At 42.5% G+C, this 12782-nt stretch overlaps 1 protein-coding gene across 1 annotated transcript in view; it reads right to left on the minus strand.

Annotated features, from left to right (window-relative positions):
• The window catches only part of atrnl1b (attractin-like 1b), a 69225-nt gene that overhangs the window by 55327 nt on the left and 1116 nt on the right, over positions 1–12782 (minus strand). Inside the window, exons 2-15 of the mRNA XM_058061718.1 lie at positions 11055–11138; positions 10709–10822; positions 10500–10628; positions 9407–9615; positions 7788–7962; positions 7624–7711; positions 7294–7555; positions 7036–7219; positions 6801–6955; positions 5451–5535; positions 5148–5362; positions 4944–5062; positions 2895–3027; positions 1711–1898 (exon numbers count right to left, since the gene is read on the minus strand). Of these exons, the coding sequence (XP_057917701.1) occupies positions 1711–1898; positions 2895–3027; positions 4944–5062; positions 5148–5362; positions 5451–5535; positions 6801–6955; positions 7036–7219; positions 7294–7555; positions 7624–7711; positions 7788–7962; positions 9407–9615; positions 10500–10628; positions 10709–10822; positions 11055–11138 (2140 nt within the window). The remainder of the gene's footprint in view (positions 1–1710; positions 1899–2894; positions 3028–4943; positions 5063–5147; positions 5363–5450; positions 5536–6800; positions 6956–7035; positions 7220–7293; positions 7556–7623; positions 7712–7787; positions 7963–9406; positions 9616–10499; positions 10629–10708; positions 10823–11054; positions 11139–12782) is intronic.

Genomic DNA, 12782 nt, shown 5'->3' on the forward strand with positions numbered 1-12782 from the left:
ACAAACAACATCCTCAGGACGTACAACAAGCGTAACAGAGTCTAAATCAGCAGGAAAAAAAAGGGGGGGGGGGTGAGGGGGACGTAATTTTGTTTCAGTGCAGCAAGATGAGAAACATTAATCAAGAGGCTCGGGATTTGGACCGTTTGTGCAGGTGAAACTTTTTAGCCAAGGACAAATCAGCGGTATTTATCTGGGACGTTGTCTGGTTTTAATTGATAAGGCAGACTAGACATGGAGCGGCTGTGGAATGTTAAATTTTAGCCTTAGTCTTAGCCTTTAGCGTTAAAGACGTACCAAGTCCGCTATTGACCCTTTAGCATTAGCAAAACCAGGTACTTTGTGGTATTATTGTTAGTAGTACACGGCTAGAAATGAATTGAAATTAAATATTTCTACTGCCCTCAGTCTCCACTTGGTTAAATTTGTCTCCAAATCATTCATTCATTCATTCATTTTCTACCGCTTTTCCTCACAAGGGGGGGGTGCTGGAGGCTATCCCAGCTGTCTTTGGGCAAGAGTCCATAATACAGTCATTAAGTTTCAGAAATTCACAAATTAATTAATTGATCGCTGTCTTATGGTTTACTATAACCTATTATTAGTCTAATCAAATATTGCAATACATTCATTCATTCATTCATTTTCTACCGGTCGTGGGAAGTGCTGGAGCCTATCCCAGCTGTCTTTGGGCGAGAGTCCATAATACAGTCATTAAGTTTCAGAAAGTCACAAATTAATTAATTGATCGCTGTCTTATGGTTTACTATAGCCTATTATTAGTAAAATCAAATATTGCAATACATTCATTCATTTTCTACCGGTCAAGGGGGTGCTGGAGCCTATCCCAGCTGTCTTTGGGCGAGAGTCCATAATATGGTCATAAAGTTTCAGAAATTCACAAATTAATTAATTGATCGCTGTCTTGTGGTTGACTATAGCCTATTATTAGTCAAATCAAATACTGCAATACATTCATTCATTCATTTTCTACCGGTCGCGGGGGTGCTGGAGCCTATCCCAGCTGTCTTTGGGCGAGAGTACATAATACAGTCATAAAGTTTCAGAAATTCACAAATTAATTAATTGATCGCTGTCTTGTGGTTGACTATAGCCTATTATTAGTCACATCAAATATTGCAATACATTCATTCATTTTCTACCGCTTATCCTCACAAGGGTCGTGAAGGGTGCTGGAGCCTATCCCAGCTGGCTGTATATTCTCTGGACTGGTGGCCAGCCAATCACAGGGCACATATAGACAAACAACCATTCACACTCACATTCATACCTATGGACAATTTGGAGTCGCTAATTAACCTAGCATGTTTTTGGAATGTGGGAGGAAACCGGAGTACCCGGAGAAAACCCACGCATGCACGGGGAGAACATGCAAACTCCACACAGAGATGCCCGACGCTGGAATTGAACCCTGGTCTCCTAGCTGTGAGACCTGCATGCTAACCACCCCATCACGGTGCTAAACTTAAACATTCATTCTGATTTTCTGATGTGTTGTGAATACACTGATGCAAAACACATTAAAGAAAATTGTGGGGAAGCTAATTCCATCAAAATAAGTTTTTTGATTGAAAAAAAAAAAAAACAACTATTGCAATCAGATGTAATCTGACAAGACCAAAAATCAAGCAAAACGCTCCCGATTGTTGTTAAGGTATGATGGATAGAAGACGGGTGTTGGTGATTTACCTTGTCTTGCTGCTGCAACTTCTTCAGCTCCTCCAGAACAAAGCCCACCTGCTTGGCCGTGGTGAGCGAGGCAATGTTGCCGTGGAGATTCTTGCAGTAGTGCTGGGCGTTGTCGTAACTCTCGCGGCTGGAGTTGATCCTTAGGCAGGCCTCGCCCACCAGGCTCCAGCCCTCGCTGCACTGCTGGGCTGCAAAATGACGATGATGGCTCAAATCAAATCAACTTTATTTGTATAGCACTTTTCCTGCAAAGACATGCAACACAAAGTCCTTTACATAATTAAAAACAATTACCACCAATGTCAAATGTGGCCCGCAGGACACTAGTTTGAGGCCCCCCGCCTTGATATGAAAGTTTAATATTAGTGCGGCCCCGCGCAACTTTGATATGGATGCTGTATGGTATCATGTACCCAGAAAAAATTATTACGTTTCATTAATGTTCATGTTAAAGGATAAATAACTGTTAATAGTTATCCTCCCTATCCGTGTGGAAGTGGTAACTTTTTGGCTATTTAAGTTTAAAGAAAATAACTTGAAGGCTACCGTTTAGGTCGCTAGCGTTCTAGTTTGCGAGTTAGCATGTGTCTCAAGATGCTGCAGTTGCGCAATATGTTGTAAATAAAAGTATAAATGTGACTATAGTCGTGTTTTGTCATGTCTACAGGGCTCTAATAATGTTTTGTTCATTTTAATGTGAAAAAAATCATTTGTCTACCCACCAACTATATGTGGTTTCTTAAGTTTTTATTATTTGCCGTTTTATTATTATTATTATTATTATTATTATATTTATTTATTACTGATTGATTGATTTTCTTTATTCTTGATTTGTTTGTTTATTTTTCATCTTATTTTGTGCAGAAAAATAAAAATTAAGATATTTGAGAACAGTGGGATGTTTTAAAAGAGCTTTTATTGTAGAAAATCGGAACCAAAGCACTGAAAAAGTTTGTATATTTTTCTGTTTTTAATAAATACGTTTTTTTTTTTTTGTGGAAAACCTGATGCGGCCCATGCCTTGCCCAGACCCTAGCTCCAGTGGCCCCCCAGGTAAATCGAGTTTGAGACCCCTGAGCTATACAAACCTGCTAAACCTTGCACACACTATGTGATATGTCACTCCCACTGTGTTCATCAAGCCATCCATGAAAAGGAACAAAAATGTAGTCCTCATGTCTTACCAGGAAGGGCGTGGCACTCCGACTGGTTCTGGTCCCACTGACAGTTGAGATTCAGCAAACAGCTCTTGCAATTTGCTAGCTTGCTGCAGACCTGCTCGTTCTGCACGGGGCACGCCGTGAAGTTCCTCACGTTCTACGGTAACCGAAATAAGACAATGTCAGAGAGTTCGTCATCGCTGAATTAATTTTGTTATTATTTAGTCTCTGATAGTTTAATAAGCATCTGAATCGTCTCCTTTAAAGTACTTAAATGCAGCAAAAATTCCGGTTATTATCCCTGCTTATTAAACCCCAATGAGCATGTTCAATAGTAACAACTAAATATGTTTTAATTCAGGGGTCTCAAACTTGCGGCCCACAGGCCAAATACGGCCCGCGAGACGCTAATTTGAGGCCCCCCACCTTGATACCAAAGTTTAATGTTGGAAATGACAGCTTAAAAACAATTAACATGATTTTGCCCCGCCCATACTGTTACCCCGCCCTGTTTTGCTTTGGATTAGCAATGACGCTAAAGGCTTATATGACGCTGGGTACAAATAAATGCAGGAAATGATTTGGAATAAAACGTCAAGATAAAGCATCTCATGAAACATGTTGTTAAAGTTACGGCGCTGCTCCCACATGGAACTGAGTACGATGCTAACTTGCTAATTGGGTAAAATTATTAAGTTTCATTAATGTTCATGTTAAAGGTTAAATAACTTAATACTGTACATTTGAATCTGAAAAAAATAATTTCTCTACCAACTGTATGTGGTTGCTTACATTTTTCTTATTTGCTGTTTTATAATTATTTTACTTATTTATTACTGATTGATTGATTTATTGTCTTTATTCTTAATTTGTTTATTTATTTATTCATTTATTCCCAGGTAAATTGAGTTTGAGACCCCTGCAGTAAACTAAAAAAAGTGATGTTAAATGTTCAGTTATAAATACTTTCTATAAATTCTTGTGTTAAAATGTTAGCGTGTCTGAAATGGATTCATTGCATTGACATTATTTTTTAATGGGAAAATTTGCTTTGGTTAGAGTCCATTTTGGTTTAAGTCAGACCTTCTAATGACGCTAACCAAGGCACCACCGTATTTTGCTTCAGGTGATGGTGTAGTTTAGATGTTTGAAGGTGTCTGAACCCTTAATCGCCGAGCTGTTTGATTCCCGCTGGTTTTTGTTTGGCTGAGCGCCCGCTTTTTTGTGTCAATCACCGGTGGAATTTAGTCACTACCTCAAAGTTAAAAGCAGGAATGTACGTCAGGCTTATCGGTGACCCCCGGGTAAATTGAGTTTGAGACCCCTGCAGTAAACTAAAAAAAAAGTGATGTTAAATGTTCAGTTATAAATACTTTCTATAAAATCTTGTGTTAAAATATTACTGTGTCTGAAATGGATTCATTGCATTGACATTATTTTTTAATGGGAAAATTTGCTTTGGTTAGAGTCCATTTTGGTTTAAGTCAGACCTTCTAATGACGCTAACCAAGGCACCACCGTATTTTGCTTCAGGTGATGGTGTAGTTTAGATGTTTGAAGGTGTCTGAACCCTTAATTGCCGAGCTGTTTGATTCCCGCTGGTTTTTGTTTAGCTTAGCGCCCGCTTTTTTGTGTCAATCACCGGTGGAATTTAGTCACTACCTCAAAGTTAAAAGCAGGAATGTACGTCAGGCTAACATATTCAAGATAGCGATACATTACTGGTGTTGCTGTTGTTGTTTATTTATTTTTCATCTTATTTTGTATTGAAAAATTAAAATTAAAATATTTGAGAACAGTGGAATGTTTTATCAGATATTTTGGTGTGGAAAACCGGAACCAAAGTACTGAAAAAGTGTAGAGTATAGCAGAAGCAAAAGCATTGAAAATATTTTTTTTATAGATTTTTTTCCAGTTTTTAATAAATGCTTTTTTTAAAAACCTGATGCGGCCCGGTTTCACCCAGAACCTAGCTCCGGTGTCCCCCAGGTAAATTGAATATGAGACCCCTGTTTTAATTAGTTCAGGAGTAAAACTGTAATAGAGTTCCAGCGCCCCCTGTTGTCGACTTACCACAGTGCAGTTGCTGGATGCAGCGATGCACTTCTTGTCGTCGCACCACTGGCACCCGTTGGTGTTGGCCGTGCAGCTGGCGCAGTCGGAGAAGCGGTAGCATCGCTCGTCGATAGTCGCTGAGAAGAAACAGGAAGAAGAGTAAGAGAAGAAGACGTAGTGGATGTCTTAATGTTTAGAAGATGAAGCTCTACTTTGTCCGACCTGGTTTTGGTGGGCAAAACGGAGCCGGGTCGAGGCTCCCTTTGTTCATACTGGCCTCCCAGGGGAGACAGTGGCCTCTGCTCCAGATGCAGCGGACCCCCGGGCCGGCTTTAGCGCACCCGTCTTCTGTAGAGAAGGCCTGGCAGCTGGGCGGCCGGTACACGAGCACGTCGTTGAGGAGCACGCTGGAGAAGCCGCCAAACACAAACATGGACCTGAGGAAGCAAAGGGGGTTGAAACCTTCTTGCATCTTCTTGCATCTTTGACTGTTTTAAAAGTACAGATTTGAAGGTCGTGACCCACCCGTTGCTGACCACAGCTGAGTGTCCGAAACGGTTCACGTCTCTGTGAAGGTCTGGCTTGGGAAGGAGCCTCCACTCGTCGCACGCTGAGGAGAAGAAGTATACAAGTTGTGAGAAAAAAGTAGCGGCTTATACACCGGAAATTACGGTAATTTTGTGTGAGACAACAGCAACCCGGGCTGCACGGTGGACGAGTGGTTAGCGTGCAGACCTCATAGCTAGGAGACCCAAGTTCGATTCCACACTATGTTATGTGGTATGTTTTCTCCGGGTACTCCGGTTTCCTCCCACATTCCAAAAACATGCTAGGTTAATTAGCGACTCCAAATTGTCCATAGGTATGAATGTGAGTGTGAATGGTTGTTTGTCTATATGTGCCCTGTGATTGGCTGGCTGGCCACCAGTCCGGTGGTATACCCCGCCAGCACCCACCACGACCTTCGTGAGGATAAGCGGTAGAAAATGAATGAATTAATAGTTTGATCTGGGGCTGCACGGTGGACGAGTGGGTCGTGCATGGCCACACAGTTAGGAGACCCACGTTTGATTCCGCATCTCTGTTGAGTTTGCATGTTCTCCCCGTGCATGCGTGTTTTTTTTCCTCCGGGTACTCCGGTTTCCTCCCACATTCCAAAAACATGCTAGGTTAATTAGCGACTCCAAATTGTCCATAGGTATGAATGTGAGTGTGAATGGTTGTTTGTCTATATGTGCCCTGTGATTGGCTGGCCACCAGTCCAGGGTGTACCCCGCCTCTTGCCCCAAAGACAGCCGGGATAGGCTCCAGCACCAACCGTTAGCCTCGTGAGGATAAGCGGTAGAAAATGAATGAATGAATGTCATGAAAAGTGGTTAGCGTGCACGCATCGCAGCTTGGAGACCGGAGTTCAATGCCACCCTCGGCCATCTCTGTGTGGAGTTTGCATGTTCTCCCCGTGCATGCGTGGGTTTTCTCCGGGTACTCCGGTTTCCTCCCACATTCCAAAAACATGCTAGGTTAATTAGCGACTCCAAATTGTCCATAGGTATGAATGTGAGTGTGAATGGTTGTTTGTCTATATGTGCCCTGTGATTGGCTGGCCACCAGTCCAGGGTGTACCCCGCCTCTCGCCTGAAGAAGACAGCTGGGATAGGCTCCAGCACCCCCCGCAACCCTCGTGAGGATAAAATGGCTTTGTTTTGACTTGTGGACTCCTATAGAGCAGCTACACACAATAACACACACAGAAAGCCTTCTAGATCTTCCAGATTCTGCACCTATTCCAGACGTATTTCCTTGGATTTCCATTTATTCCACCAATGACCCGCGGTAGAAAATGAACGAATGAATGAACAGCAACCGCCAACCTACCGATATCATACGCCAGGAAGTCCGCAGAGAAGCACTTAGCTCCGTTGCTTAGCGACGTGTCATTGTGCGTGTTGCCGCCAAAGACGAGTAAGGTGCCGCTGAGGAGGACGGCGGCGTGCAGGTAGCGAGGATAGCCGCTCTCACGCAGGATGAACCTTAAATTAAATAAAAGCAAAAGCAAAGTGCATGACTCCGATTTGTTGGGAGTTATTTTTCGTTTTTTACGTTTTCCTACCATGTACGCATGTTGACGTCGTAGCGGTAGAGGTCATCCACGAGGCCGTACTTGTTAGCGGGTAACGCCTTGTAGCCGCCGTGGACATATACGCTACCGCTGGCTCGGTCGTACGTGCTAGTGTGGCCGTAACCGCCCTGAGGGACGGCGCCTTTGGTGTCCGGGACGAGCCAGGCATTGGTCCCTTGAAGAGATGCAAAATTACGAAAAAAACCATAAATATTTATACTACATAACGTGTTCGATGAAGTAACTCACTCAGATTGTACTCCTGCACGTTGCTGATGTAGCTATACACGGGCGAGTAGCCGAAAACAACCAGCATGACCACCTCGCCGCCGTCCAGCACGACGCAATGCGCCGTGTGACCCTCGACGGCGTAAATCTGCGCCTGAGCCGGCGGTCCCGTGACCGGGTTCCTCCGCTGCCACGTCCGACTGGGGATGTTGAAGACCCAGAGCTCATCGGTCACGTTGCTCCAGCCGGCTTCCAGCTTCCCGCCGAACATGAAAATGTCGTCCTGAAAAAGATTGAGTTGTTACCAGTTGTCATGGTAACAAATCACACACACGATGATGTAATGTTAACCTGGTAGGAGGCGAGCGAGTGGCTGTATCTGGGAACGGGGCCGCTGTTGATGGGCACCGTGTTCCATATGCCGCTTTCAAGGTTGTAGCTACAAAAAAAAAAAAAAAAAACACACTTTAGTCACATGATTGATAAATGAATGCTAATTAAAAACGGAATCTTACTTGAGGATCATTTGGAACGAGGTGAAGTTGAACGTGTAGCCACCCACGACCCACATGACCTTGTCCTGCACCACGGCCTTGTGCGAGGCCCGTCCTAGCGACGTGCCAAAGGGCTTCATGCTGGGCAACACCCAGAATGACTCGGTGGAAGGCACGGTGAGGGAGCAGTCCGGGCCTTGAAGTAAACACGTGAGGAATCGAACGATGATTCATGGAAGTCACAAGGCATTTTTTTTGGGCGTCACGCTACTTAAGCGACCACAGACATGGGTGGAGTGACACCATTACTATTATATAAGACTTCAAAAAGGCTAATTTGCACTTATAATTCCATCCATGCAGGAATTCATTATAATGCAATTAATATTTAATTCATGTCAATAATAAACTGCAATTGAAGTAATGCACACAAAACTCTGAGGGACCGATCGTACCTTTTGAGCATGCTCAATATCTCCTCAAATGCAGTATTTTGGCTTCAAAGCATGAGCGTGCCGTAAGAAATACAGTTTTAAACACTGTAAAATAACATTAAATAAAACTAAAATAAAGTAACATTGCAGGAACAAAAAGGGAAGTATTCAATGAAGCATTTAAACCCTATAGGGCAGGGGTGGGCACACTTAGGTACCGATCATACATAACGGTTGCCTGCAAACACTGTAATAATAATGAATATTTAATTCATGTAAATAATAAACTACAATTGAAGTAATGCACATAAAACTCTTATATTATTTGAGGTACCGAACATACCTCGATCGTACCTTTTGAGCATGCTCAACATCTCCTCAAATGCAGTATTTTGGCTACAAAGCATGAGCGTGCCGTAAGAAATACAGTTTTAAACACTGTAAAATAACGTTAAATAAAACTAAAATAAAGTAACATTGCAGGAACAAAAAGGGAAGTATTCAATGAAGTATTTAAACCCTATAGGGCAGGGGTGGGCAAACTTAGGTACCGATCATACATACGGTTGCCTGCAAACACTGTAATAATAATAATTAATATTTAATTCATGTCAATAATAAACTGCAATTGAAGTAATTCACACAAAACTCTCTTATTGAGGTACCGATCATACCTTGATCGTACCTTTTGAGCATGCTCAACATCTCCTCAGATGCAGTATTTTGGCTTCAAAGCATGAGCGTGCCGTAAGAAATATAGTTTTAAACACTGTAAAATAACATTAAATAAAACTAAAATAAAGTAACATTGCAGGAACAAAAAGGGAAGTATTCAATGAAGCATTTAAACCCTGTAGGGCAGGGGTGGGCACACTTAGGTACCGATCATACATACGGTTGCCTGCAAACACTGTAATAATAATGAATATTTAATTCATGTAAATAATAAACTACAATTGAAGTAATGCACATAAAACTCTTATATTATGTGAGGTACCTTTTGAGCATGCTCAACATCTCCTCAGATGCAGTATTTTGGCTTCAAAGCATGAGCGTGCCATAAGAAATATAGTTTTAAACACTGTAAAATAACATTAAATAAAACTAAAATAAAGTAACATTGCCTGAAAACACTGTAAAAAATAATAAAATTGTGCCTCGATTGTGTTTATTTTGTAAACCCGGTGCCGTGTTTGCGTCTTCTACCTTGCCAGCTGTCGTTGCAAACGCACAGCTTCTCGCCGGTGAGGTCGCAGTAGCCGTGGTCGGGACTGCCGCAGTTGTTCCTGCAGTAGGGGATGTCGCAGGCCTCACCCTTCCAGTATTTGTCGCATTCGCAGTACACGCGGTTGGCTGCCGAGTTGCCGGGCGTGCACTTCCCGTGGCCTGAGCAGTTATTAGGACAGGAGTTGATCCTAGACAAAGAGACCATATAAAAGCAGGGTTATTGTATTCCACTAAGCCAAATCTGGCCGGTAAATGACATCGAACATTTTTGCAGGGGTTCCTTAAAAACTGCAGAAAACCCGTACATATACATAGTAGCTTAACATATTTATCATATTTCCATATACAGTCATGCAAAATGATGCAACACATTTGTAGGTTAAATAAAAGCCAAATAAAGTAAAACAAAAACAAAAAAAGTGTTTTTATTTTCGATAATTTACATATCATGCTAATGTTTTTGGTTTATTTTTTCAGTTGTGGAAACGTTGATTAAAAACAAACGAATCTGTAACTTCTACACAACGAGCATTCCGTTTGGATTCTCAGTCCCGTATCCCGCGTGATCCGGACCAGCTGGAAACACCATCTTGTTTGGAGCTACTGGATTTGCATTGAAACGAAAAATCAACCGGTCGACCTCGTACCGCCAGAATTTATTTAATTTTTAAAACATATTGGCATTATATGTACTTTTCCCAAAATAAAAACTTTTTTTTCTTTACTTTATTTTGCTTTTATTTAACCTACAAATATGTCAGATAATTCATTCATTCATTTTCTCGCAAGGGGTGCTGGAGCCTATCCCAGCTGTCTTCGGGCAAGAGGCGGGGTACACCCTGGACTGGTCGCCACAGCCAATCACAGTGCACATATAGACAAACAACCATTCACACTCACATTCATACCTATGGACAATATGGAGTCGCTAATTAACCTAGCATGATGTCAGATACATCACCTCCAAACTCATATTTCCCAATATATTATATAAAAACTCATTTTTGTATGAAATATTTAGTGATGTAAAAATAATAAAGTATGAAAAATATGGGAAAACTGAAACACGTACGAATAGAATATTTCAAATCCGGTCAGGTTGTAGGCGGCGTCGCTGAAAAAGTATAATAATGCATAGCCCGAAGTGGTCTCCACCTCAGGAACCGTCTCGTTTCCTCGCACCTCCGGTACAATTAGACCACTAAGACAGAAAAGGCATTGATTAAATCCATTTTTTTAATTTAATTTTTAATTTGTTTTGCACATGTTTGAGTCTCTCACCTGAAAACGGCCACCAGAGGCGCATATACGGAGTCTCCATCATAAACATACATATGATCCCAACTGCATTCTGTGGCAAAGTGGTTGAACCGCAAGCGGAGAACCGCATTTGGACTGTGGAAGAAAAATAAATACGGATGTGTAATACAGTATTTTTCTTTTTTTATTGTTGCCCTTGATAACAACCCCCGTCCCCCCCCCCTACAGGGACGGCAGTTGCCATGGCAACTCAGCCGATGTGCAGGTACGGACGGGTATGCGACTTCTCTCTGAATCGCCGCCCAATTAAGGTTTAAAAACAATGACGCTTATTTACATTAAAAGTGTATTTTATGGAAGTACTTACGATCCTTCGATGAGCCAGGTGCACTTTGTTTTGTACTTGTAGTTGACGGGACCGTCCGTGAGGAATCCCGAAGGCTCAGTCAACCTGAAAAACAGCAGACACGGGAGAAAAAGTTCTTAACGACAACTAGATTTTTTTTTAGTTTTGGAGGAGGCGGGCGTCACTTAGTAAAACAGAGGTTTGTGGGTGGCATTAGCATTAGCCTACTGTACTATATGTCACTGCAATGACTTATTTCAGGCTGAACAAAGCCTGTGTGTGTGTGTGTGAATGAGTGCCACACAATTGCTAGTGTGTGGCACCACTTATACTGTAATAGACAATGCAAGTTCCAATGCAAGAGTTCACTGTTTTTTTCATTAGACTGAAAAGCGGCTGCACGGTGGAAGTGGTTAGCACACAGGCCACACAGCTAGGAGAACCGAGTTCGATTCCACCCTCGGCCATCTCTGTGTGGAGTTTGCATGCGTGGGTTTTCTCCGGTTTCCTCCCACATTCCAAAAACATGCTAGGTTAATTAGCGACTCCAAATTGTCCATAGGTATGAATGTGAGTGTGAATGGTTGTTTGTCTATATGTGCCCTGTGATTGGCTGGCCACCAGTCCAGGGTGTAACCCTGCCTTCCCACCTGAAGACAGCTGGGATAGGCTCCAGCACCCCAGCACCCTTGTGAGGATAAGAGGTAGAAAATGAATGAATGTATTGCAGTATTTGATTTGACTAATAATAGGCTATAGTCAACCACAAGACAGCGATCAATTAATTAATTTATGAATTTTTGAAACTTAATGACTGTATTATGGACTGAGTGGTTAGCGCGCAGGCCACACAGCTAGGAGACATGAGTTCGATTCCACCCTCGGCCATTTCTGGCTGGGTTTTCTCCGAGTACTCGGGTTTCCTCCCAGATGCCAAAAACATGCTAGGTTAATTAGTGACTCCAAATTGTCCATAGGTATGAATGTGAGTGTGAATGGTTGTTTGTCTATATGTGCCCTGTGATTGGCTGGCCACCAGTCCAGGGTGTACCCCGCCTCTCGCCCAAAGAAGACAGCTGGGATAGGCTCCAGCACCCCCTGTGACCCTTGTGAGGATAAACAATAGAAAATGAACGAATATTAAATACCACAGGCTGCACGGCGGTCGAGTGATTAGCGCGCAGACCTCACGGCTAGGAGACCCGAGTTCAATTCCACCCTCTGTGGAGTTTGCATGTTCTCCCCGTGCATGCGTGGTGGGTTTTGTTCCATGAAACAACACAATAAATATATATATATATGTATATACAACATTATATTTATATATAGCAGTCGAGTGGTTAGCGCGCAGACCTCACAGCTAGGAGACCAAGGTTCGATTCCACCCTCGGCCATCTCTGTGTGGACTTTGTGGGTTTTCTCCGGGTACTCCGGTTTCCTCCCACATTCCAAAAACATGCTAGGTTAATTAGCGACTCCAAATTGTCCATAGGTATGAATGTGAGTGTGAATGGTTGTTTGTCTATATGTGCCCTGTGGTTGGCTGGCCACCAGTCCAGGGTGTACACCCAGCTGGGATAGGCTCCAGCACCCCCTGGATTAGCGGTAGAAAATGAATGAATTAAATACCACAAATGTGTCATCTGTAAAGCTGACAGCGGAGTTATATGATGATTATACATATATTTATATTTCCTCAAATAGCGGCCTAGTAGACTTCTCCTTTTTTGATGCATTCAGGGGCACCAG

This window comes from Doryrhamphus excisus, chromosome 22, assembly GCF_030265055.1.
Source record: "Doryrhamphus excisus isolate RoL2022-K1 chromosome 22, RoL_Dexc_1.0, whole genome shotgun sequence".
Taxonomy (NCBI): Eukaryota; Metazoa; Chordata; class Actinopteri; order Syngnathiformes; family Syngnathidae; genus Doryrhamphus; species Doryrhamphus excisus.